Below are 23,818 nucleotides of genomic sequence, written 5' to 3' on the forward strand. Positions count from 1 at the left end.
ACATTGATTAGAGAAAGTACGCGTGCGTTCTTTGGCTTTCACCTGTTATGACTTCCCGGATCACGTAAGTCTTCCGTAGAGATCCAAAAAGGAAGTGAACTGGACTTTTCCTAGGAAAATTTAATAGTTTCATTACATACGGAAGTTTGATTTTATTATTGTCAGATTCTTATAATATTAGTATTTATCATTCCACCCCTCTTCCACCCATTTTCGTATATTATTTATATTATTTTAAAAATATCTTTAGTTAATCTTATAATCAACCCAAAATAAAATATTAAAATATCTAAAATACCCACAGCGGTATTGTCTACTTAGGCAGAGGTTTTATGGTTATTATGTATATAATTAATTTAACTCATCTATACTTTTATATAATAAAGATAATTTTATTAAAATCTAAATTGTTTCCCATTTAATACATGGGACTCTTGAATTTTATTTTTGTAAAACGTGGACCGGCCATTTTTTTTTTCTCCTTTTTCTTTCTAAAATAAAAATAAAATAATTCATAGATGGTATAATTGTCACACTTATATATCATTTTTTTAATAAAAGAAATCTGAAAAAATATTTGATATAGTTAAGGGGATTAATGTATCAGAAACAAATAAAATAAGAAGTTTCATGTGAAAATGCGCAAATATAATAATTATTTTCGGTCATTTAAGTAGTGGACCGGTATAAATGTATTTTGAGGCAATAAAAGGAAAACTCAGGGTTCGAATGCCAAAAGTAGGGTAATAATAGAAGCAAAAGTAGGGTATTTTTCTAATAAAATTCTCTAGCTTTTTTTAATCCAAGAAACCTCTTTGATTGTGGAATTTAAAATTGAGTCCTCATCTTGTCTTATAATTTTCTCTACGAAAACCATATTAATAAGCTTTTCTTCTCGCTTTTTTATTTCCACCTCTGTGGAAGAAAAAAAAAACACCATCTAGATGACGCATAAAAACGATTAAATCCAGGTACTGCTATGCAAAAGTACATCCGAACCAATCACCCGTACCATAAAACTTTGAACATGTTGGTGATGGAGATTGCAGAATAGGACCAAAGCACTGAAATCGACCTGAGTGCAAATTTGTACGCGTAGCGTCAAATTTTTCTTTAAAAAAAAAGAGAAAATATAAATTCCCATACATACATTCAGACGGAAAGACCAAGGATGGTTGACCCCTGAACCTGAATGCAACTCCCCCCAGCTCTGACCAATTCCACCCCTACAAAGCCTTCCACAGTTGGAAAGTGGACCAATTAGAAGAGAGATTATTATGTTGATGCCAGCCACGAGGGAACCTAACACTTCCAGTCCACCAAGCCAGATACTCTCATTGAAAAGTAATAAGGAGGGATTAATTTAACTTGCTATTATTCCCATATATTAGACAAAGAGAATCAAAGAAGAGATCCATCAATGGTGTATTTAATGTTTGGGTCAATGTGTTCACAAGTCTAGTTCTAATTAAAATAGACATGCATTTGATGATGAAGAATAGAATTTGTCATTCAAATTTCCTCTACATTGGTCAATTCAATTCGTAGGTAATTCAGACCCAGATGAATACATGGAATGAATCTGTTCTTGAATTACGACAAAAAAATTGTACCAAATACTCGAGAAGAACCGATAATCTGATGATCACAAAACTAGTATAAACTTTACTTGAGAAAGGAAGCTTAAAAGTTTCGAGGAAGGAAATCATACGGAAGCCAAACACCGTATAAATCATATCTGCAAACTCAACTTATTCTAAGAATAAACTAAAAGCATGAAATACTTGCAGTTGCAAATCCTCACATATGACAAGCATAAATACTTTATAAAATGTGCATACCCTAGTTTACTTTCCTGAAAGGTATATATACATATAATTCAAGATTTGAGGCATCTAGAAGAGATGTCCCAAACTGATCATTATTTGCTCAATTGTGCAAAGATGGTAGTGAAACTGTGAATTCTACGACAAATATCAAATGTTACACCAGACCTTAAACTTCAAATGTCCTTATGATAATGTTGAACTGTATTTAGTCATAAGATAAAATCCTACTCGTCATAACTATATGTCACATTTTTGTTTCCATGCACCAACACAAAACTTGACAAATCTTCCGTTAAACGCCAGACCTGAGAACATCATACTTGCTGCGTAAGCGTACAGGACATACTTCTCTAACTGGAAGCAACAAAGTAACTACTGCATCTAAACATACCAAAAGAAGCATCTGATGGAATTCTATCATTAAGTAAAGGTATGCAAAATATAGTCACAAGTTTGGGAATGCATGATGCATATTGATTGCGTCCTGATGAGTTCCTGACCAATCAAATATTAGCCAGAGTATAAATGTATCAAACCGGTGGCACTTGTATGGAAATAACATAACAAGCCGATAAGAGCTAGGCTGTTTCTAACAAAGGCTAGACAATACGAATTGCTGAATACACAATAGGCATCACATATTCACATATCATAAGGCATATACTTACATAGTTTAGAAAATACACAAAGGCATCACATCTCATAAGGCATATACACAATAGGCATCACACCACATCCCATAGGTTTATCATTAGTACTCCCATGAAGATTTGTGATTCTAATTTCATGAAAGTCGTTCTCTAAACTCTTAAGTTGCAGCAATAACAGAGATATGAAGATATTTGCAGTTCTATATAGGCCTCCTAGTTAAGATCATACACCTAACCGTCAAGATGGCAACTCGTTTTACCCCTGAAATAATATAAGTTTCAAGTGATATTGCATATTTTTGCTCTTCAATAACTGATGATATGCAATAATTGGACAACCAAGTGGTTGGACCAAATAACACCTAATGAGAATAGTGACCTATGTGTCATTGTTGTCGAGAAATTCTATAGCTCAAAGAAAGCTAGCTCTGGCCAATTTTCAGACCCACAGAAGCATCCAAACAAGCAGGAGTACTTGCCAATCACTCATCCAAGCATTACATCAGAGAAACAAATATAGATTTTAACTCTGTGAAAGATTAAAAGTTAATGCAAAGTAAATAACTAGAATGCAATAAGATATGAGAAACACCAATTTTGCTGAGAACTGTTCATAGCTCATAGAAATCGAGAGAAGTTCCACCAACATCTCATGATCAAGATAAAAAAGTGAAATTGTCATAACAACTGAAATTTCTCAAGAACAAAAATGAGAAAAGTAGAATGGAATACTAAGTTCAACAATTTTTTACTAGAGTAACCGGCATAAATACATCAAGATTTCCTAGCTACAGCATCAGTTTTGATCAGTTATTTTGACTAACATTCATAGCGCACAGACAATTTATATTACTATAAGATGGTCTGTAAAGTGCAAGCCTCGTTCTGAACATAAAGACACGTCAAATTTTGCTTCTTTGAGCTTTTCCATGGCACAAGAACAACAAAATTCCAATCGAAGCAGTGGAAGAGCCAGGAGACATTTATTTATATATTTATCTATTTATTTTAGCCCTATTGGACCATCAACAAACAGATCCTCAATTCCTCCCATAACCACAAGATCCCGAAACCGCAAAAAGCCAAAACTTTTAGACGAGGAAGAAAAGATACCACCTTCATCCTTTCTCAATCAACAAACCCCGTCTTCCTCCAAACGGCGTTGCGAACTCGTCGGAGATCTCTCCCCTTCAGAGTCCTCCCGGCCCCTTCCAACACTGAGAAGGTCGTCATCGGCGACGCCCTCGCTACGATCTCGTGCGGCGGCAGCATGTCCGCCTCGTCCCGCTCGTCGTCAACCTCGCCGACGAAATCAATCACTCCCTTCCTCGCCTTAGGCGGCCCCACTGGTACGTTCACCGGCGCCGACTGGTGGTGGATCTTGTACTCTGCCTTCGCCTTCGGCATTGCCGGTATCATCCGGGAAGCGGAGGGGGAGGCGGAGGAACCGCCACGGAGCATGCAATTCTTGTCGTCCTCGGAGAGAGCAGCGAGGATCCCGATGTTTCGCTCTGGGATGCCGCGGGATGCGGATTTCGGGTTAGGGCTAGGATTGGGGTTGGAGGTGGGGGGGAAGGGCCTCGGGGAGCGGATCGGATCGGGGGAATCCGAACCGGTCCATAGGATGTCATCCTCGTGGAGTTCGTCTCCTTCGGCGGAGGACGCCTGAGGCGGAGGAGGGGAGAAGAGACCAAGGAAGCGGTCGGAGCCGGGGGAACGCTGGTGACGGAAGGCCTCCATGGATGCCCCTAAGGCTGACATCATCGGTGAATAGGTTCCCCGGCGAAGTGGTGGCTCTCCGCCATGAGAGGATGGGAGACGGAGGTAGGAAACATTGGGAAATGGGGAAGGTTAAATAGAGGAGGAGAGGAAGGAGATGATCCTACGTGGCATCCAGTGGAGGAGGAGACGAAGTGTGGCCCACCCCCAACTTTGCGCTTTAGATAAGCCCCGCCAACTTAACGATGAGGACTCTTTTCCCCGTTCTGCGATTTAACGGTGGATATTATGATAATTATGCGGACGTACGGAGATGAATTCTTGTTCGGTCTCTCCTAGGGGTTTCCGTCACTGGACTATGGCCCATCTCATTTCGTCATCGAAACAATAGGTGGGCCCACAAGCCCATGGAGAGTTTCGCAGCGCGCCCCCGCCACGTCAACAATGCGTGTAAGTTGCTGCGCGGTGTGGAGTCCATAACAGCGACATCCGGCGAGAGCACCCCCCCGACTATGCTCTCTGCAGCGATCACCCGTTAGATCACTGATCAACGGTACTAAATTCCTTTCAGAATGAAATGTGTAACTAGAGCTACGGGCACGAGAGACCATTCCATTCCAGATGGCACGTGGACGTCAGCTTTGTTCTATCTAAGAAGCTTCAATACGAACAATTGGGTATTAAGAATAAGTTTATCGTGATTGGGTAATCCGCTGTCGTTGGTTATCATAATTCTATGTCTCATAATTAATTTGGATAATAACATCTCTATTTGTCGTCATTTATAGTTCCTAGAGGACAATTGCTTGCGATGCAAGGATCGAGTCTTCACGTATCTCTGCTTTATATTATTTTATTAGAATAATCCAAACGTTCAAATAATCTCACTAATTAAAAATAAATATAAATCGTCCAATGCATTCAAGTATTCCTCCAGCATTTGGTTTATTGAGAATACAAAAGTTAAAGAACGGTGTCAGCATCAATTATTGGGTGATGGTTACCAGAGGTCACGATTAACTTACTCAGAAATCGTGGATTAAGTATTCTATCCGCATAGAAACTATCCAACGCCAAGATAAATTTGTCGCAATTTGGTTCGGATTTCGGTTTGCGGATTCAAACCCGTTTGTCGTGTCGGATCGGAGGATGAGACGCTCTCAAAGCCAGATTTGTCGGCTTATCCAGCCGTAGATTCTCCCTCCAGATTCGACGACACTCTCTTTTCTGGCAAAGAGATATGGGAGGGGAATTGTGAGTGAGAGAGAACGATGGTTTTCTCTTCATCCACGCCGCCCTTATCCGCCATTGTTCCGCTCGCTGGTCCTTCTCCTCATCCTCCTCCTCCGGCTCAATCCCTGATTCTCTTCCCCTATCTCCATGGCGGTGATTGGCGAGCTACTCGGCGGGCCAGAGGAGGGAGTATTTGCTCTCGCTTTCGAGCCCCGCGATGCAGCTCTGGCCATGACTCGGGCCCCAGTGGAGACAACTCTTCCAGGTATTTGAGATTTTATTTTAGTGTTAGTTTGTGAATTGGGTTTTGTTTCTTTTGCCTTCGAGGACACCTAACTGCAATTCCCGGAGATATGTTTTGAGGGGTTCGAGCTTAAATTTGTTAATTTTTGTTTGGGTTTCTATGAGGAAAGGATAATTGTATTGGTTTTAGGTCAAATTTTGGATGAATAAGAGGGATCTTAGATGGGTCCTGGAAACCATTAAAGTTGGAATTAAAACTGTTTCTTATTTGTAACATCACATGGATGGTTATGCGTTTCCCTCGTGGATAGCTTTTGCATCATCGAAGGTCCAGAGACAGTCCAGGATTTTGTTCAGATGCAGCTGCAAGAGATTCAAGACAACATTAGAAGTCGGCGAAATAAAATTTTTCTTCTGATGGAAGAGGTGAGAGTATACCTTGTTGCCATCATTGCATTATATGTTGACAGATAGCAACTTCAACTCATTTGGAAAATGAGTTATCTCTATACTTGACTGCACACTTGACTGCACACTCATGGCAGATTTTGGCATCATAGAATTAATTATCTCCTTGTCTGTCACAAATTCTAGGTTAGGAGATTGCGCATACAACAGCGGATAAAGGATGCCGAGTATATTGAGGAGAGAAACGAAGAAAATGAGATGCCTGATATTCCATCAACTATTCCATTTATCCCTCGAATGGTAATTATATTATAACTGGTTATATATATGCAAAATGTCATGGCAATGGTTTTCTTCTTTTTTTTTCTAATTTTAATTAAGTATTTACATTTATCACTGGCCCAGACATCAAAAACTTTGAAGCAGCTATACCTGACATCATTTGCTTTTGTATCTGGGATAATTGTCTTCGGAGGCCTTCTCGCCCCAATAGTAAGCTAAAGCATTTTTCTTTCCTGACTCTCCTTTGCATGTAACTGGTTTTGCTTGGATTCGAACGTTTTTGAGCTGCAAATTTTCTTTTCATCCCCCCCTTATTACCTTCATTGCATTATATTATAGATTGTTAACCTATTCTTTTCATAGCTTGAACTCAAATTGGGTCTTGGTGGCACTTCCTATGAAGATTTTATACGGAGTTTACATTTGCCACTTCAACTAAGGTGACCCTGCAATTCAGATGCCTCCTAGTACATTGCTCACTTAGTTGCTTATGTTAAAGAGAAACTTGATGGATCATTGTTTGGGCCTGTGACTTCAGTCAGGTAGATCCTATTGTAGCCTCCTTTTCAGGTGGTGCTGTTGGTGTCATATCAGCCTTAATGTTGGTTGAAGTCAACAATGTTGAGCAACAAGAAAAGAAGAGATGCAAATATTGCCATGGTACTGGTATGTATTAGTTCTGAATAGAGATTTTTGTCTCTTTTTTTTCTCTCTTTGGAACTCAAAGTGTAAGATTAGAGAAATATGCTGCTGGCCAGTATTGAGTAAGATGGTGTAGTGGCTACAGGAGCTTTTTTGCTACTTAATAGTATCAGTTGAGATATAATAATATACCAAGAAAAGTCAGCTACTGACTGGATAAACAACTTTTACCTCGGTAATGAATTTAAATTAGTAAGGGTTCTTAATTCTTTATGTATATAAGAATATGCCTGTCCTTTGTAGGATACTTGGCCTGTGCTCGATGTTCTGCTAGTGGCATGCCTTTGAGCGTTGAACCAGTTTCACTTTCTGGTTGTTGTGACCATCCTCTGAAATCTCCTACAACTCAAAGGTGTAACAATTGCTCAGGGTCTGGAAAGGTAGTATTTAATATATAAACAGTCAATTATGTAATTAAAGAGTTAGTAGATTGATAGACAAATTCTACTAGTAGAAAAATTGCCTTGCTACTCCTTGTTCATAGCTAGCTCCAGGAGGATATGCTATTCTGCCTTTTGAATTCATTTTCCTGCTTCCCATTTTTAAGATAACAACATATGCCTTGACATAACTTTGGATAATGTAACTTGGGTCTGCTTGACCTGACACAGATATATGTTTTTCTGTTATATCGGTACCTTTCACACTGCTGTCTTTTGATAACCGTTTTCTTATGCATTACATGAATGTTTTATGCTAATGTTCTACTATGTTACTATACTTATATTCTTATCATGTGGAATTGCATTTTCCTCAGGTAATGTGCCCGACATGCCTGTGCACAGGAACAGCAATGGCAAGCGAGCATGATCCACGCATAGATCCATTTGATTGAAATTTAGATACTAGTCTTGCTATATGAAGTGCTGAACTACCTATAGTGGAGCTGTATTCCTCCTGTGTGGCTTGATTATTATATGGATACTCATTACTATTTGAGCTTTACTGAGAGGCAATGTAAAGGTACCTATGTAATCAGCTGGTCAGGAGAAAAAAGGATAATACAAGAATCATTTTGTTGAAATAGATATTTGAACTTTGTTGTTGATGCTGCTGTTGAGTCTTGATAAAAGGTTGAATGAATCAAACTCTTTCCTGATAGCCAACTTATGCAACAAATATTACCAATCTGGGGGTGTTGATTGATTTCAGCAAGAAACCCTTCTGACTCGTGACTCAGAACAGAAGTTCTTTGTAGTTTGGATGCTCCTTTAGCTGAGGCTTCTTTTTTTTTTTTTTGTCCTTACGGACTGACATTTACATTTTCTTCTCTTGTTTTACCTTCCATGCTCAATTAATTACCGTCTCTTCGATCCTTCAATCTTGGATGAAAAGAAAGATCTATGAACTGATCAGAAGATCCTTTCAATTGGGTAGAATTCTTATTACTTCATAAATATTAAAAAAGGACAGTTTGGCCGAGTGGTCTAAGGCGCCAGATTTAGGCTCTGGTCCGAAAGGGCGTGGGTTCAAATCCCACAGCTGTCAGCTAGAATAAGTTTTTCAACTTTATATTTCTTCTTCTTCTTCTTTTTTTATACAAATAACACCATATATTTTTATATTTTTTTAATTATCACTGCGTTTTTAAAGACTTTTGTAAGTAAACCCTTTTTTTGTACAAAATTTATATCACACCATATTATTAATTTGACTAACAATTATTAATTATAGCCTATGATTTATGTAATTCTATTGATGAGATTGCTAGAATACATTTCTAAAATTTTTAGTCTTGAATCGCACTAATCAAACTAATTTTAATTCATGTTCCACCCTAAGTCACTCCACTAAATCAAAAATCACTTTCTAAAACTCACCCAATCTTACCCCCCCCCCCACCCCCACACACACACAAAAGATAATTATATTTGAGTATTTTAACACAGCATTTCTTATTTGATGTTATTCTATTTGAAAATAGTTGAATTTAGTTAACTTATATAGTAAAATATTACATGATATGCTAAGGTGATCATTTGGGCGACCTAAGCTCAAATGATCCTAAGCGAAGCTTAACTATATTCTATCTAAGGACAAGGACAGAATTCCTTTAAACAATGTTCAAGGTATTATATAAATATAAAATTATAGGAAACAAAATAATCTGAGAGTTACAAAATCATCAAAGGAGTGTTAGAAGGTTGACATTTGCGAAAAAAAACTCCTTTTTTTTTTTTCTCTTTTTCTTAAAATCGAAAGTCAAAATTTCAAATATATAAATCCGGCCCACATAGCCCGTTAACCCGTATTGGCTAAACGGGCTCCAAAAGCGTGTGTGGGCTTAACCCATGGGACCCACTCTTACCCATTAATGGAGCGCTATATATAGACGCATTAGGGCAGCTAGGACAGCGAGATCAAGGTTTGCTCCTTCTTCCTTCCAAACCCTAGCCTTCGCGCCGCCACCTCCACCACTGCAACCATGGTAAGAGATCGAAGCTTCCGATCTCCACTTCTCGACGCATCTCTTTTCCGTTTATTTTTTTTTTCTGTAGTATATTTACTCCCTATGAAGTTCAGTAGCTGATGGAATGGTTTCATTCCATTGCTTCATAGCGGATTTAGTATTTGTTTTTTTTCAATACTTAGCTGTATATAACTTGGGATCTACCAATCTTTTATCTTGTGAAGAAGGGATTAGATGTGTAACTCTTAGAGAAAGGCAAGTAAGCTAAATGTTCGTTGTCTGCTGTGATGGTTGCTGGGGATAAATCTTATTGGCATACTCGATAATGTGCCATAGTTGACTTGCAGTTGTTGTATGAATTGAGATTTGATTTGCACATGCATTTGATTTTACAGTCTGGAAGAAAGAAGACCAGAGAGCCTAAAGAAGAAAATGTTACGCTTGGTCCAACAGTCCGGGAAGGAGAAAATGTATTTGGTGTTGCCCATATTTTTGCATCATTCAATGATACTTTCATTGTAAGTTTGATTTCCTGCTTCTCTTTTCACTCCTTTTTAAAAATTATTCCTTAGCATTATTGACTGGAGACCACGACAATTGCAGCATGTTACTGATTTGTCTGGGAGAGAAACACTTGTTCGCATTACTGGTATGTTTTTCTCTTCTCCCATATATACTCGTATAATTTATGGATGAAACCAGCAAAGTGGTATTCACCAAAACTAGTATGGAGGCTTGTGCAGTAAAGTAGAAATACAACTAATTTCATATGTTTTCTGTTTTCTCTGTAAACAATCGATTGATTCTAGTGTGACTTTTAGCATAGTTGAAATATACTTGCTAGAAATTAGGTTGATTCCTGCATTTGCAATTAATATATGCAGATGAATATAAAGGTGAAATAGTGATATAACACAAGTATAATATAATTATTCATATCATCATTCTCATGTAGAAATATTATTACATTGTGAGTGGGCTTTGTGTTTTACCCGGCACAAATGTGTGCATGTGCAAGGTATTTCATTTAATTGGGTTCTTCTGTTTCCCCCTCAAATATTTTATTTATCTTGTGTTCCCAAGCGTGGCCCTTAAGATCGCCTTTCTTTGTCAAGTGGAAGCGTTTCGAGTCATAGCCGCGCAATATTGATTCAATGAAACCAAAGAGTATTTCTTTGGATTCTTTCCTCTTTCTTTCTTTCTTGGGCATAACTGCTGATTATCCTGAGTGAACGTGAGACATAATGAGCAGATTATTGCTCCTTATATCCAGTGTTTCACTTTGGAAATCTTTTGCCGCTTGTGAAATGTCCAATGGATGGAAGAGGAAGACAGTGCATATTCTCTTACATATATATACATATACTCCTGCTTAATTTGTTTTCAGTACATATTTCTTTCTTCTTCATTCTTTAATTTACTAAGCTTTCAAATTGATATGCATTGGTCATAGTATTTATGGAGGCAAGAGTTAATAAGTTCGCTTAAATATTTCTTGCTAACTTTTATTTTGAAATGTAAAATGATGGACAGATCTACATTCAGAACAAAGCTTTTTTTTTTTCTGTTCTTTGGTACTTGCATTTGCTCTTGTCATAACATTTTTTATTTCTGAATGAGAGGATGGTAATTAGTAACGCTGTGGGCTCTAGGCTGTATCAGTCCTTAAGTCTTTGTTGGGTGATTTAAGCACTCTAGCAGTTCCCCAGCTATTATAAATCTCCTGGAGTTGGATAAATATTTTCTTTCTTGTCAGCAGAGGGATGAAACCTTTGTATTACATCATCCTTGTAGTCTTAAAAAATCTCCATGTGAAAGATGACATTTTGTATATGGCCAGGCATGTCATGCAGAATATTGGATAAAATTTCACCGAGGAGAATTTTTTTTATAAAGGTTTCCACCCAACAAAAATGTTTAAATTAAGCTGAAATAGATTGTCAAGAAATTGTGTGGTTCATGTATAATAATATTCTTTTGTGATTCTCACCATCTGGCCCTTTGGTTATTTCACCCACACAGTAAAAAATGTCCATCCATGGAGTACTAAAAGCACCATCAGAAATGTTTTTATTTAATTTTCTATTTGTATGTTTTTTTTTCCTGGTAGCATGTGTTGATTGTTTTCTTGTAACCCAATTCGTATAATTTATCTCATTTCAGGCGGTATGAAGGTCAAAGCTGACAGAGATGAGTCATCTCCTTATGCTGCTATGCTTGCTGCCCAAGATGTTGCACAACGATGCAAGGTCCGACTGTTAGTTATTTATTCTACTTCTGTTTGTTACTTGATCCTGATTTATTAGTTTTATTGAAACCATCCTTGCTTGCCTATATAGGAGCTTGGAATTACAGCTCTACATATTAAGCTTAGAGCTACTGGTGGAAATAAGACAAAGACTCCTGGCCCTGGTGCACAATCGGCTCTTAGAGCCCTTGCTCGTTCTGGGATGAGGATTGGCCGTATTGGTAAGTCTGTCTTTCTCTTTCCCTCTTCTCCCTCCCCCCTTTCCCCACCAAGACACACACAAAGCATAAAATTACTGAAGGTATCTGTTGTTGCCATTACTCATTCAATTGATGTGTTGTTCTGGCTGTGATTTTGTCTTTCTTTGTCTACTGCTGCAGAGGACGTGACTCCAATCCCAACTGACAGTACCCGCAGAAAGGGTGGGAGAAGAGGAAGGAGGCTGTAACTTTTGTCTATTTGTTGCATGGAGGGTTAAAAGATCTCACATGTCTGCAGTTCCTTTTAGTTATTTGGCAACAATTTTGTAGAAACATTGAACTTGAGTCGGGGATAGATTTGATTTAGTTGGTCAAATGCCTTTGAATATTGAGGTTGCCTCTCATGTTATGTTTTTGAAACAAGTTACCTCATGGTATTTCTTGTTAGAGATTCCTTCTGTGTGAACTTGCTATTTATATATGGTCTATAGATTGTTTCTGTGGGCTTTGAGTTCATATACTTTTTTTCTTCCTCATGGTTTGTTCTTTAGTTCGTTTGAATTGATATTTTGTTTCTATTTTCTAATTTATTATGTTGGGAACGTCTCGTCGATTGTAATGGCACAATAGAAAGCAATGATCTAAATCCATTCGCCATCATTTTTAATTTCTCATTGAAGCTCTTCCTTTTGGTTCTGCTAAAGATTCCGTAAAATAAAAGAAACACTTATAAATAAATCACATGTATCTTAAAAAAACATATTTTTATTGCGGCTATGCTTAGTTTTAATTTTAATTTCGTAGCTATATCAAGTGAAGTAGTAGAGATATTTGTAATAAGTATTTTATGACTACGACTAATAGTCTATAAATTGAAACTAAACTAACTAAATTTATTAGGAAACCAAAAACTAAACAATAAAAAGTGTAGTAGTAGAGATATTTGTAATAAGTACTTTTTGCTTTAACATTTCTCAATAATATTAACTATGAAAAAACTAAATTTATTAGGAAACCAAAAACTAAACAATAAAAACTAAGACTCTATGCTCCATTCATGTCAGCTTTCGTCATCTCCCAAGCTTCCAGGTTTGAGACTTTGATATCCTGTTCTCCATTGTTGAATACATACAAGTGAGCATTTGATCCTATTGCCAAAGTTGGATAAACTCTTGAAGTAATGCAAGTCTTCCCTTTCTCTCCAAAACTCTCTACCACAGAATTATCAATCTACAAAAGAGAGACCAGATTATAATTTACTCTTAAAAAAGAAAGTGAAAGGTATATTAGTTAAAAATTAAGGCTCATACTAAGCTCCTTAGATATATCTTCTTAGTCTTCTTTATGTCAAGATCGACAAAGCCAGCAAATGTAGGTTTGAAGAGCTTTTGGCCAAAAGACGACCTATTTCCAAATAAACGGAAAACAAAATTATTAGTGATCATAGAAGAAACTATTATTAATAGTTTGGATTGGGATACAAACCTAGTTGGATCTTGGCACATCAGAACCACATGCTTCTCTCCGTTTTTGAAAACTCTAAAGAAGACAGCAGTCCTTTCTTGCAACTTAGAGGAAGCCAAAACCCAAAGCCCAAAAGGTCCAACTCCACCTTTAACATCTGCACCTTTTATTTTGCATAGAGCCTGTGCATCACCAATGTAAGCAGTATCAAACGGCTCAGCTCTCTCCAGGCTTGCCACATCAAACTCCACCTCGACATCAGCCTGTCCATAGTGGAAACAGTCAGAAAAAAATAAAAGAAAAAAGATAAAAAGAAATAGAATAAGTGAATACTACAAAACCAACCTGAGCAGTTTGTATTCCTTTTACTTCAAAGTAATCTCCACCTTTAACAACCTTATCATTTAAATTAACTTGATTTCCTCTGAGAGATCCAAGCTCCTCAATAGGCCATTGGAGTAATTGTTTACCACTTGGATCAAGCCAAATAGTCCTTGGAACAGTCTAATAATAACCCAAAAAATAATTAAAAATTAAAAAACAATGAACCAAAAATGTATTCAGACATTAACTATTAATTATGTTATATAAAATAACTACTAACCTGTATACCAGACCAGCCCTTGGTCTGATCGGCATTTACGCTGTCTGACTCATTACTCCAACCCCATAAGATCCTACGCTTTTTGTCGGCATCGTAGAAGGTTTTGGATGCATAAAAATTACCGTAGTCATACCTCAAACCCATACTATTATCTACTGACATGGCATCCGGCACGTATCTATCGATCTTACGATAATACGTACCGATCGTATAGTACTCAAACCTCGTCAAGTCCAAGCTCACCTTAAGCACGTGCCTCATGCCATGCCCATACATGGACGTATCCAGCCCAAGCTTCCCTTCCTTGGCCACCGGAAAGAAATCCGGGCACTCCCACATGCCAGTCTCCGGCGCCGAGTGCAACGGATGCTTCGCCTTTATCCAGTTCTTGAGATCCTTACTCCGATAGAGAATAACCTTCCCCCTCTTATTCCACTTGCTTCCCACCGCCACCCTCCAGTAGTCATCCGAACCTAACCACGCCGTCGTCGGGTCGCGAAATGCGCTGGCATTGACTCTGAACGTCGGAGCGATGATCGGGTTGTAGTCGGGTTTGATCCACTCGCGGAGGTAGGGGTCCGATGAGTTGGCAGGGAAGGCGATGTTTTGGACCTGGTGGTTGTCGGAGTCGATGCCGGTGTACATTATGGTTGGGGTGCCGTCGGAGAGGATGGTAGCGGAGCCCGACCAACATCCCTCGATGTCGAATGGCTTCGTCGGATAGATCGCCGGCTCAAGGGCGACCCAGTTGATCATGTCTGTTGAGACGGAGTGAGCCCAAACGATGTTGCCCCAGACTGCACCCTTAGGATTGTACTGGTAGAAGAGGTGGTAGAGGCCTTTGTAATACATGGGTCCTGTACGTACGTGATCCATTCATTAGATTAAGTAAGTCTTATTTAACTCATCAACAAGTATGCGATTAATAAGTCGATCGTTTGAGCTTAATTACCATTAGGATCTGCTTGTCAATATCGATCGTTCGTTCGTCGCAGCAATGCATCCAATTACAGCAACACAGCCCATCAGAAGAGACGTAAGAGTTAGAATCCAATAATGATAAGAAGTACGGAGATATTTACATATTAACTGACATCAGAGTAGAGAGTAAGAGTAATTAAATATGAAAAACTTTTAATTAATCCTCACAGATGAAGAGAAGGAAAAGTTCATCAGGTTATTTAGATTACATGTTTACGTTACAAAATGTAAATCAACCGAAACTAGAGTTATTTTTCTCTCATGAAATTCTACACCTCCTGTGTAAAGAGAATAATATGAGAACTTTGAAATAAGTAGTAGAGGCATGTACCGTTAATCCAATGCATTGGAGGTTGAAAATGATACCCTGTCCTCAACTTACTGTCGACAATGTCAGGCGAAGTAGATTGAAGTTCTGAGTATACCATATGAGATGCCTTCACTATTCCGCTCAAATGCAGTAGAAAAATCACAACCAGCATTGCAAATATTCTTTGAGAAGTCTCCATAGAAACTCCACAGAGAAAGAAAGAAACAAAAAGAGAAAGTATTAAGTTTTAGATATATGTAGCATATGAGTTATATAAATCTTCGAGTTCTTCTTTATGACTCTCTAATTTAAAATCGGAAAAGCCTTAAACTCGTCATCTAGATGGTCAATCCATAACCGTTGGATCATGATTTTAAATTAGAGATAGATAAATATCTACTAACAAACATCCTTTATCCACTAACAAACTAACACCGGCGGAGTTGCGAATTACTCGCCCCGTTTTTTCAGGATTTAAATTGGGCAGATCAACTTACTCAAAAACTAAACAAGATAAAAACTGATAAATATGAAGATTAAAAAATTTAAAAAAAAATATATGAGTATGATTTTTTGTCCATACATACTCCTCAAAATTTTCATATTTACTTATATGCCATTATAATATATATATATATATATATATATATATTCATAAAATTTGAACAATTTAGCATGAAAAGACGAAACTATTCTTATTCTAGTTCTGAAATTAACCAAGTAGGTATCAACATAAATAATATATGTTTTGAGGGAGATAAATAGTTTTTTGATTATATACACGAAGAGAAGAAAAAGACCAAATAAGTATTACTTTGATTGAGTTTATTATTTATTAACCACTAATATTTGGAAGTTATGTTCCAAGATGTTATAACTTATTACTGCATTTATATTCTATGCTGCTTCATGTTGTTCTAATTCCACAGTTATAAAGTTACTAATTACTTAACAATAAAGATACTGTACATTGTTTTGTAAACTTTCGAATAATTTTTTAGCTCTAAAAGTTTCTATTTGGTGGGTTCCTATGATTCGTTTTCTTTAATGATAGCTTCTTCACGATCACTAGTCATAACCTCTATATGGTAGATTATATTGGAAAAGAAAATAGAATCTTAATAAGGTAGAACGAAAGAGGAAACAGAATCATTATTTATAGAATAAGATGAAATAGGAAATTAGAATCGTAATAGAATAGAGTGAAAAAGGAAGTTAGAATCATAAGATAGTATGATGAAAAGGAAACAGAATCGTAATAGAATAAGTTCAACGTCTATTTATATTTTGAGAGAGCAATCTCGAAGGCCAACGAGAAAAAAAAAAAAATATGGAGATGGGTTATACGAGGTTTCTCTCGTTGACTACGTTGCTCGTCATCTTCTTCTTCTTCTTCTTCTTCTTATCGCTCTTCGTTTCCGAGGCCCGTAATGTTAGGATTTTGGAACCCCTTCCAGCTAGTCGTTCAGGTATCCGTATAACTTTAATCTTAGATTTATTATGCTCTTCTTTTTTGTCTCAATATTTTGTTTATCTTTTACAACTCTGGCAGATTTGCTAGGACTTTTAAATGCTACAAATAATGAGAGGATATCACTGCACGACGGATGTGGCGGCGGCGGTGGTGGAAACGTTGGATTACCGGGTGGCGCCACCCATGGGAGTGGGAGTAGCGTACCGGTCGTGGCCGGAGGTGGCTCCGGTGACCGATCAAAGCGCAATGCAGCAGCTGGAACCGGCAGTGGCCTCTTAGCCATTACTCTTTCCTCCATTATTTCTGGCATTGCCCTTCTTGCCTGTGTCTAGGCTCAGTTTGGCCTTTTGATTATATTCTCTGAAAACTTGCGGCGGAGTATTTTTCTTGCATCCATAGATAGATAATAGACAATGATGCAATTTTGTTTTCGTGATTCTAGATTTAGTTCACTCCTTGGTTACATTTGCTGTTGGGTTAAATAGTTGATTGCTCGTCCCTATTTCCAAGAAATAATTATCAATTCTGTCAGCAGTCAAATTTCTTATTTCTATGATATATGTATGCTTTCCATCGTTCCATATCTTTTAGAAGACCAAACAAAGCACTGCAGGTCCAGCACGCAATTTACAGTTTGTTTAATTTTTTAAATGAGATGGAATCAAATGGACTAAATATTGATTGGGTGTTTGGTCTAGTGGTATGATTCTCGCTTCGGGTGCGAGAGGTCGCGAGTTCGATTCTCGCAACACCCCCTTTTTTTTTTTATCTGCCAATTTATTAACTGTAATCTCTAATCTAATATTAATTAACACTTCCCCCCCCTCATATTTTTGAATTTGAATTCTTCCACTTCCACCGTCTTTACTGCATCCCTTTTTCCCCTTTTTTTTTTGTTTTGTTTTTAACTTCAAACTCGTACTACGCAACCCATCACTTTCTCTGCAAAAGAGAGAGAAAGTTTAGAAGACTTCTCTTTTCCCAACTTCTCCATCTTCCCAGGGAAAAAAAGAAGTTCCTCTCTTTTGTTTAACCCTGTGTGATGGAGTAACGGCGTCCAGACTTTTACCTTTGCTACTACCTTCATCTGTGGTCCTTTTCCAGGACCACCGCTTTGGCACCTTCATGCAGTCACCACTCTTCTCCTTCCTGCCAGATCCACCAAAAGTTTTTCTTTATACACACATTTATATTTTCATTTGAAGATATTTAATAGGTATCACATCAAGATCCAACCTGTAACTTATCCCTATTTCTTCTCTTCATCTCTGAGAGCAACAAGTGAGGCCGAGAGAAAAGAACTCGGAGAAGTTTACGAATCCAAGTAAAGCGCACCAGATTAGTAGAATTCTGCAGAAAACTACGACTGCAGATGAAAAATAAAATGGCAAAGAAAAGCTGGGTACTGTGGGATTTCAGACTTGGCTGCTTGCAAATTTGGTGGTCGGGCAAAGAAGTGCAGGAGCATTGCTCTATGTCTATGCAAAGGAGCATTGCATGCATGAACTAAGAGGCTAAAATAAACATATTAAAGAAGCAAATGAACAAGCTGAGTTGTACAATTATTTATGTTAGACAAATCGTTGACCTAACCACTTAAATTCGTTGAGCAATAAATAGACACCCCATATTATAGCACCCAAGGGTTTGGGTCTGCCCCCCCGACCCTACTTCTTCCGCCTTTTTTATTGGTTCAGTAGCCTGTTGCTTTGATCGATTTTTAAGCGTTTGCGTTCCATGAATCTCATGAAGAATCGTCACCATCTTAGTCATGAATACTTGGATTGCCAGCAAGGCCTGTAGCACTTCTGGCTGAGCCATCCCTCGTATAGTTATTATCTGATTCGAGGATAATAATAACTTCAATACCAAATTGTTGCAAACCGATTAAGACCTTTTATTATATAGCTTGTAAATAAATAAATAAATAAATACTAGACTAATAATGCATGGGAAACATACATCACATATTTATTTATGTGTCTACAAATAATTGATTCTATCTTGATGAAGTATTCAATAGGTTCTTAGTTGTCTTGTTGAGTTGTAAGAGAGCAGCGTACCTACCGGCAAGAAGGCAAGTAGAAGAGAATGTTCCTTGCAAGGGATCTCAGCTTCCACCAGGTAAAATAAGCGGCTTCTCTTTAGTCCAACTTATAAGTCTTACCATCCTCTGTTCTCACAACTATTATCACTTTTAGTACAACCCAAGAAAAGCACATGCGACGCACGTGGTGACAAGTCACACTGATGAGCTGGCAGATCTACTCGTTTAATAAAATCTCAAGCATGCCCCAAATTATAGTTTACCCCCTAATGAAAAATTAAATTAGAGTCTAACCTAATCAATTATAGGGGTTTCAATGTTTCACGAGTCAAAGCCTTTCACCATTAAACGGAGAATTTAATTAAGTCGAATGGAAAAGTTAGCATCCATTAAAGTTGGCTTCTATACCACGCTTAAAGCCACTAGCTATGGCTTGGTCACCTAATTAACTTACCCCAAACCTACCCAAAATGGAAAAATATCTTTACTTCCATTTGCTATTTTTGTCATGATTTGGTAATAAATCTCTCTCTCTCTCTCTCTCTCTCTCTCTCTCTCTCTCTCTCTCTCATCTATAGTCTAATGTGTCTTTCTCTAATAATAAAGTCCCTCCAAATCCAAGCCTTCTCCTTTGTCTTCTTCAAACCCCCCCCAAAGGAGAAGAAGGGGAGGAATTGAAAGGAAATAGTTGAATATTATGGAACCAAAGTTATGATTCACACGTCCCACCACCACTTCCAAATCCTTCCTTCAATCCAACTCCACCCCTTTAAGAATTATTCTGATCCCCAATCTCCTCTCCATCCTCCTCCAATCCCAAAATGGGAGCCTAGGATGAGAGCAACCGTGTTCTAAAAATCCGATTTTTTTTCTTCCTTTTCTCGTTTCGTATTGGATTTGGCCCACAACCCACCAATTTTTGCCATAATATCCACCCCCTTCCAGTATAGCCAGCCATGACCGAGGTGCTTCGGTCCCCCTCCCACCTCCCTTCTTCTCCAAGTCCTTCCCTTTCCTGTAACCCGAATGATGGCTCGGCGACCCATTTAAGCAGTGGGGATTTGGATGGGGCAGAAGGGGAGGAGGGCCCGAGAGAGGAGAGGAAGAGTGGGAGGAGGAGAAGAGGAGTGGTGGTAGAGGAAGAGGAAGAGGAAGAGGAAGAGGAAGAGGAGAGGAAGAGAAAGGAGGAGCTGTCTGTGTTGGCTTTGCTGCTGACGTTGTTTAGGAAGTCACTGGTTGGGTGCAAGACGGAGGGGGAGGAGGAGCTAGGGTCGATGGAGATCGGATGTCCAACGGACGTGCGGCACGTCGCTCACGTCACGTTCGATCGATTCCATGGGTTCCTCGGGCTGCCCGTCGAGTTCGAGCCGGAGGTTCCGCGAAGAGCTCCAAGCGCCAGGTCCTCTTTCTCTTCTACTTGTTTGCCTCTTATGTTCCTCGTTTGTTAACTCACGAGTTTGATGGAATTTGGCATTTCCTCGAGTGTGAGAAATTGGACTCCTTTTCCAGCAGAACAAAAGTGAAAGATTGTATCTTTTTAATGATATGAAATTATTAACCAATTTCTCGAAGTTGAAGAGGGTCTTCAGTACTTGAGAAGAGATCTTATCTGATGGTTTTGAGGTTATTAATGGCAATTTCAGTTCTTCGGTGATGGGTTTCTACAATTGGAGCTTTCCCACAAGCAGGTTTACTATTGGAGATAGAGAAAGTTGGATGCTGCCATTCTAATCTTTTTTGCAATTTCTGTTCATTCTGACCTGCGCAGAGTTTTCGACCAATTAATCGAACTCACCGCTCGTATACCATACCGCAGCAATTTTAGTTCCATCCTCTTCTCAAAAGTTTTGAATGGAAATGAGCAAATTTGGACAATCAAACATTGCATAGCTATCCCTCGTTTTTCTGTGAGCTCATCCATTTTGTCAATTCTTTTGTATTTTCTTTTCACTTTGTTTTACCTTTTCTCTGTCAAAGCTTTAACGTTCAGCACTCATATCCTCTCATCCACTTTCCTGATCCTCCCACTTGAGTGATGTCCCCTGTTGCTAATATGACATTGATGGAAGGAGTTGTACGCTTAATAATTTCTCATCAGAACTTTTTGGTGCGCTTTCTCATGTCCCATTCAGTAAAAGCATTTGCCTCATCTTGAATATCTTTTTTCATGCAGTGCAACTGTATTTGGTGTTTCAACCGAATCAATGCAGTTGTCTTATGATTCTAGGGGTAATAGTGTTCCAACTATACTCTTGCTAATGCAAAGACGTCTCTATGAGCAAGGCGGGCTTCGGGTATGACTTCCATTCTTTCTAAATAATGATTTCTCTGATGCTTTTAAGATAAAATTAATCTTGATTTTTAATTGTACAGGCAGAAGGTATTTTCAGAATCAATGCAGAGAATAGCCAAGAGGAGTATGTGCGGGACCAACTAAATAATGGATTTGTGCCAGATGGTATTGATGTTCACTGTTTGGCAGGTCTTATAAAGGTAATCTCTGCCAATTCTCATCTGCAATGGTTTTTAGACCGTAGCTTGTGCTGTACTGGGATGTTAAGAACTGTTGCATGAAAATCTGAAATTTGGAATGGGGAAGATTGTTCTAGGATGTGTGAACTGTAAAGAACAGTTGCCAGATTGTCCTGAATTAGTATTCTGCAATATCTTTTTATAATCGTAATTTGTGTACAATATGTCTTTTTCGAAAGTAGGAATCCTTTTTTGTGTTTTCTCTATGATCGCTTGCAGCCATAGTCTACCCATAGTGTGATACTTAGTGGTAAGTAAGCTACACCTAAGTTGAGATGCCAGGGTCTATTTCAATGAGATTGAAGACAGTCTACAGTAGCTTTTGGACTGTCACCTGCAGCGGCTATACTCTCTGTATCATTAGTAGGAGGCCTATCAAACTGTGCTAGAAAGACTTGATTTTTGGCATATATGATCAGCCAAGATGGAGTTATTCCTTGGGAAATTTTGAAATAAGTGAATATTATCTGAAGTTATAATATTTGAGCATCTCTGTTGGACAGTTTTCTTGTGTATAGTTATAGCTTATAAGGATAATTGATTATTGTGAATTATATCTATACTAATTGTCCCTCTCACTTGATGGGTAATTTGCCACTTACCATCATTTTGTACCAGATCCATTCTGTAGTGAATGAAGATGATGGTCATAATATTACCATCTGAAATGGTGGACCACTCCCAGGAACCCTTATCTTTTTGAGTCTATTCTGCTGCTAGATTTTTCTCTACAACTATATTACGATTTAGTTTGTAACATATGAAATATCTGTTCATAAAATTATATTCAATTAGTGGCTTTTTCATCAGGACAATGATTTCATTAAGCATAAACCATGTATGATGCCAGATTCTCATATACCTTTTCATCTGTAGGCCTGGTTTAGAGAACTTCCAAGTGGGGTGCTGGACTCTCTTCCACCTGAGCAGGTGATGCAGTGTCAATCAGAAGAGGATTGTGCACAGCTTGCTAAACTTCTGCCACCAACTGAAGCTGCCTTACTTGATTGGGCTATCAATTTGATGGCTGATGTTGTCCAAGAAGAACAGATAAACAAGATGAATGCACGCAATATTGCAATGGTATTCGCTCCAAACATGACCCAGGTAACATGATGTGTATTCATACTCTTCTTTTGCTCCTTTAGCAGTGGTTTTACATGGCCATGAAGTTGATATATTTACCTTTTCGTGAGCTGATCTAAATTTTTCTACTTTATTGTCTTTCCTATATATGCATGTTGGTGTTAATTACTAAGTACTGATCACAGATGGCAGATCCTTTGACTGCGTTGATGTACGCCGTACAAGTGATGAACTTTCTCAAGATGTTGATCCTGAGGATACTTAAAGGGAGACAGGAAACCAATTTAGAGGATGCTTCATCCCATGATATAGACCCATCTGATGAAAATGGTCATCAAAATCCTCGACTTCCTATAGAGACTTGCTGCGAAGAAGGACCCGAACAAAAATTTCTTCCCAAGGAACCTATTTTGGACAGTCCCACACACCTTCCTGATGAAAATTCCACCACTGATGAGCCAGCTGATAGTTCTCAAGCCTCTCATGAAAAAGGAGCATCAGTGGATTCCCACGATGGACCGTCTTCTGGGATTCCAGCATGCACCGATGGCTCAACTAGTGACACAGACACTGCTACTAATGGTTCTAATAAGACTCATACTAATGCACATAGGAACAAGACCATCAGGTTTCCAAGTCACAAAAGAGGAGCAAGAAAAGCAAAAGGACAGTCTGTGATAAGAGCGGCACTACCGGCTGACAAGTCAAGGGGGACAAGCATTGTTAGTCGTATTAATTCAAAGTCGGAGCGTGTTGAAGCATGGAGGTGAAATGTTCCACTGGTCTTTCGCCATTCCCATTTACATGCATTTGACAATAGGATTCAGCTGAGTGTTGTGCGTTTGCTTTAGTGATTCTATATGTGATTGGAGTATGATTTTGTGTACTAGTACTTTCTGCACTAACTGTTTCTGGTTTCCAAAAACAAATCATTGAGTGATAAAAAGATGTTCTTGTTTTTCTTGTAAATTTTCTTGTCTTTTGAAATGAACTGCCTGGATGTTCACAAAGTTTCTGAGGCTGGTCTAACTCTCAATGTGACTTTTACTAATGGAAGTGGTCGGCTTGTTTCTCATTCCGCGAACTTCTTCCACCTATGTGAGGTCTGGGTGGACGAGAGCTGTTCTTCTCCTTATTTTCACAGATTTATAGTTTGTAATTTCTTGAAACACAAGTCAACACTGGAAGTTACCTTGAGAGCATGAAACATTATTGTTACTATGCCACGCGCAAGCTTTGATACGTTGACATCAACGTAAATTGAAAGAACCAGCACATATATATATATTACTCTTTTGAGGAGCAATGCCAGCTTCAGCCGAGTTCCTGTATCTCTAAGATCAAAGGCGTCGGTTCTGAGAGGTATACATACTAGCAAATAAGTAACACTTACGGG

The 23,818-nt window shown here is 38.3% G+C and overlaps 5 protein-coding genes and 2 non-coding genes across 7 annotated transcripts; 5 read left to right on the forward strand and 2 right to left on the reverse strand.

The window, feature by feature from the left end:
• Positions 1-3,183: 3,183 nt before the first annotated feature.
• LOC140758108 (uncharacterized) lies at positions 3,184-4,350 on the reverse strand. Its single transcript, XM_073094143.1, has one exon. The coding sequence runs from the start codon at positions 4,241-4,243 to the stop codon at positions 3,608-3,610; it is 636 nt and encodes a 211-aa protein (XP_072950244.1). The 5' UTR covers positions 4,244-4,350; the 3' UTR covers positions 3,184-3,607.
• Positions 4,351-5,406: 1,056 nt separating this feature from the next.
• LOC140780249 (protein ORANGE-LIKE, chloroplastic-like) lies at positions 5,407-8,114 on the forward strand. The gene is made up of 8 exons (XM_073125665.1): positions 5,407-5,696; positions 5,986-6,100; positions 6,269-6,382; positions 6,488-6,574; positions 6,728-6,804; positions 6,903-7,030; positions 7,310-7,446; positions 7,824-8,114. Exons 1-8 carry the CDS (start codon positions 5,470-5,472, stop codon positions 7,899-7,901), a joined length of 963 nt encoding a protein of 320 aa, XP_072981766.1. The 5' UTR covers positions 5,407-5,469; the 3' UTR covers positions 7,902-8,114.
• Positions 8,115-8,474: 360 nt separating this feature from the next.
• Positions 8,475-8,554, forward strand: TRNAL-UAG (transfer RNA leucine (anticodon UAG)). Its single transcript has one exon. It is a non-coding gene; the product is annotated as a tRNA-Leu (tRNA).
• An 865-nt stretch (positions 8,555-9,419) lies between these two features.
• On the forward strand, positions 9,420-12,440 carry LOC140758504 (small ribosomal subunit protein uS11y). The gene is made up of 6 exons (XM_073094699.1): positions 9,420-9,494; positions 9,872-9,994; positions 10,080-10,125; positions 11,640-11,725; positions 11,816-11,945; positions 12,105-12,440. Exons 1-6 carry the CDS (start codon positions 9,492-9,494, stop codon positions 12,170-12,172), a joined length of 456 nt encoding a protein of 151 aa, XP_072950800.1. The 5' UTR covers positions 9,420-9,491; the 3' UTR covers positions 12,173-12,440.
• Positions 12,441-12,864: 424 nt separating this feature from the next.
• Positions 12,865-15,606, reverse strand: LOC140758239 (beta-fructofuranosidase, insoluble isoenzyme 3-like). Its single transcript, XM_073094335.1, has 7 exons — positions 15,305-15,606; positions 14,945-14,953; positions 13,993-14,849; positions 13,734-13,892; positions 13,410-13,651; positions 13,235-13,328; positions 12,865-13,154 (listed from the first exon to the last, which is right to left on the reverse strand). Exons 1-7 carry the CDS (start codon positions 15,480-15,482, stop codon positions 12,969-12,971), a joined length of 1,725 nt encoding a protein of 574 aa, XP_072950436.1. The 5' UTR covers positions 15,483-15,606; the 3' UTR covers positions 12,865-12,968.
• A 1,834-nt stretch (positions 15,607-17,440) lies between these two features.
• TRNAP-CGG (transfer RNA proline (anticodon CGG)) lies at positions 17,441-17,512 on the forward strand. Its single transcript has one exon. It is a non-coding gene; the product is annotated as a tRNA-Pro (tRNA).
• Positions 17,513-19,414: 1,902 nt separating this feature from the next.
• Positions 19,415-23,368, forward strand: LOC140778660 (rho GTPase-activating protein 4-like). Its single transcript, XM_073123481.1, has 5 exons — positions 19,415-20,203; positions 20,978-21,098; positions 21,178-21,297; positions 22,213-22,443; positions 22,608-23,368. Exons 1-5 carry the CDS (start codon positions 19,761-19,763, stop codon positions 23,190-23,192), a joined length of 1,500 nt encoding a protein of 499 aa, XP_072979582.1. The 5' UTR covers positions 19,415-19,760; the 3' UTR covers positions 23,193-23,368.
• Positions 23,369-23,818: the final 450 nt, after the last annotated feature.

The sequence above is a fragment of the Typha angustifolia genome, chromosome 3 (assembly GCF_048772165.1).
Source record: "Typha angustifolia cultivar Huaian chromosome 3, ASM4877216v1, whole genome shotgun sequence".
Lineage (NCBI taxonomy): Eukaryota > Viridiplantae > Streptophyta > Magnoliopsida > Poales > Typhaceae > Typha > Typha angustifolia.

What these genes read in the sequence shown, in the direction of transcription:
- LOC140758108 (XM_073094143.1), bottom strand. Translation starts at nt 4,243, where the DNA reads ATGATGTCAGCCTTAGGGGCATCCATGGAGGCCTTCCGTCACCAGCGT.
- LOC140780249 (XM_073125665.1), top strand. Translation starts at nt 5,470, where the DNA reads ATGGTTTTCTCTTCATCCACGCCGCCCTTATCCGCCATTGTTCCGCTC. An exon ending in GAGGCCTTCTCGCCCCAATA is followed by an intron (nt 6,575 to 6,727) that starts GTAAGCTAAAGC and finishes TTCTTTTCATAG; the next exon opens with CTTGAACTCAAATTGGGTCT. An exon ending in CAAATATTGCCATGGTACTG is followed by an intron (nt 7,031 to 7,309) that starts GTATGTATTAGT and finishes TGTCCTTTGTAG; the next exon opens with GATACTTGGCCTGTGCTCGA.
- LOC140758504 (XM_073094699.1), top strand. An exon ending in ATGTTGCACAACGATGCAAG is followed by an intron (nt 11,726 to 11,815) that starts GTCCGACTGTTA and finishes TTGCCTATATAG; the next exon opens with GAGCTTGGAATTACAGCTCT. An exon ending in GATGAGGATTGGCCGTATTG is followed by an intron (nt 11,946 to 12,104) that starts GTAAGTCTGTCT and finishes CTACTGCTGCAG; the next exon opens with AGGACGTGACTCCAATCCCA.
- LOC140758239 (XM_073094335.1), bottom strand. Translation starts at nt 15,482, where the DNA reads ATGGAGACTTCTCAAAGAATATTTGCAATGCTGGTTGTGATTTTTCTA. An exon ending in AAGGAATACAAACTGCTCAG is followed by an intron (nt 13,652 to 13,733) that starts GTTGGTTTTGTA and finishes CACTATGGACAG; the next exon opens with GCTGATGTCGAGGTGGAGTT. An exon ending in AGATATATCTAAGGAGCTTA is followed by an intron (nt 13,155 to 13,234) that starts GTATGAGCCTTA and finishes TCTCTTTTGTAG; the next exon opens with ATTGATAATTCTGTGGTAGA.
- LOC140778660 (XM_073123481.1), top strand. Translation starts at nt 19,761, where the DNA reads ATGACCGAGGTGCTTCGGTCCCCCTCCCACCTCCCTTCTTCTCCAAGT. An exon ending in ATGAGCAAGGCGGGCTTCGG is followed by an intron (nt 21,099 to 21,177) that starts GTATGACTTCCA and finishes TTAATTGTACAG; the next exon opens with GCAGAAGGTATTTTCAGAAT. An exon ending in GTTTGGCAGGTCTTATAAAG is followed by an intron (nt 21,298 to 22,212) that starts GTAATCTCTGCC and finishes TTTCATCTGTAG; the next exon opens with GCCTGGTTTAGAGAACTTCC.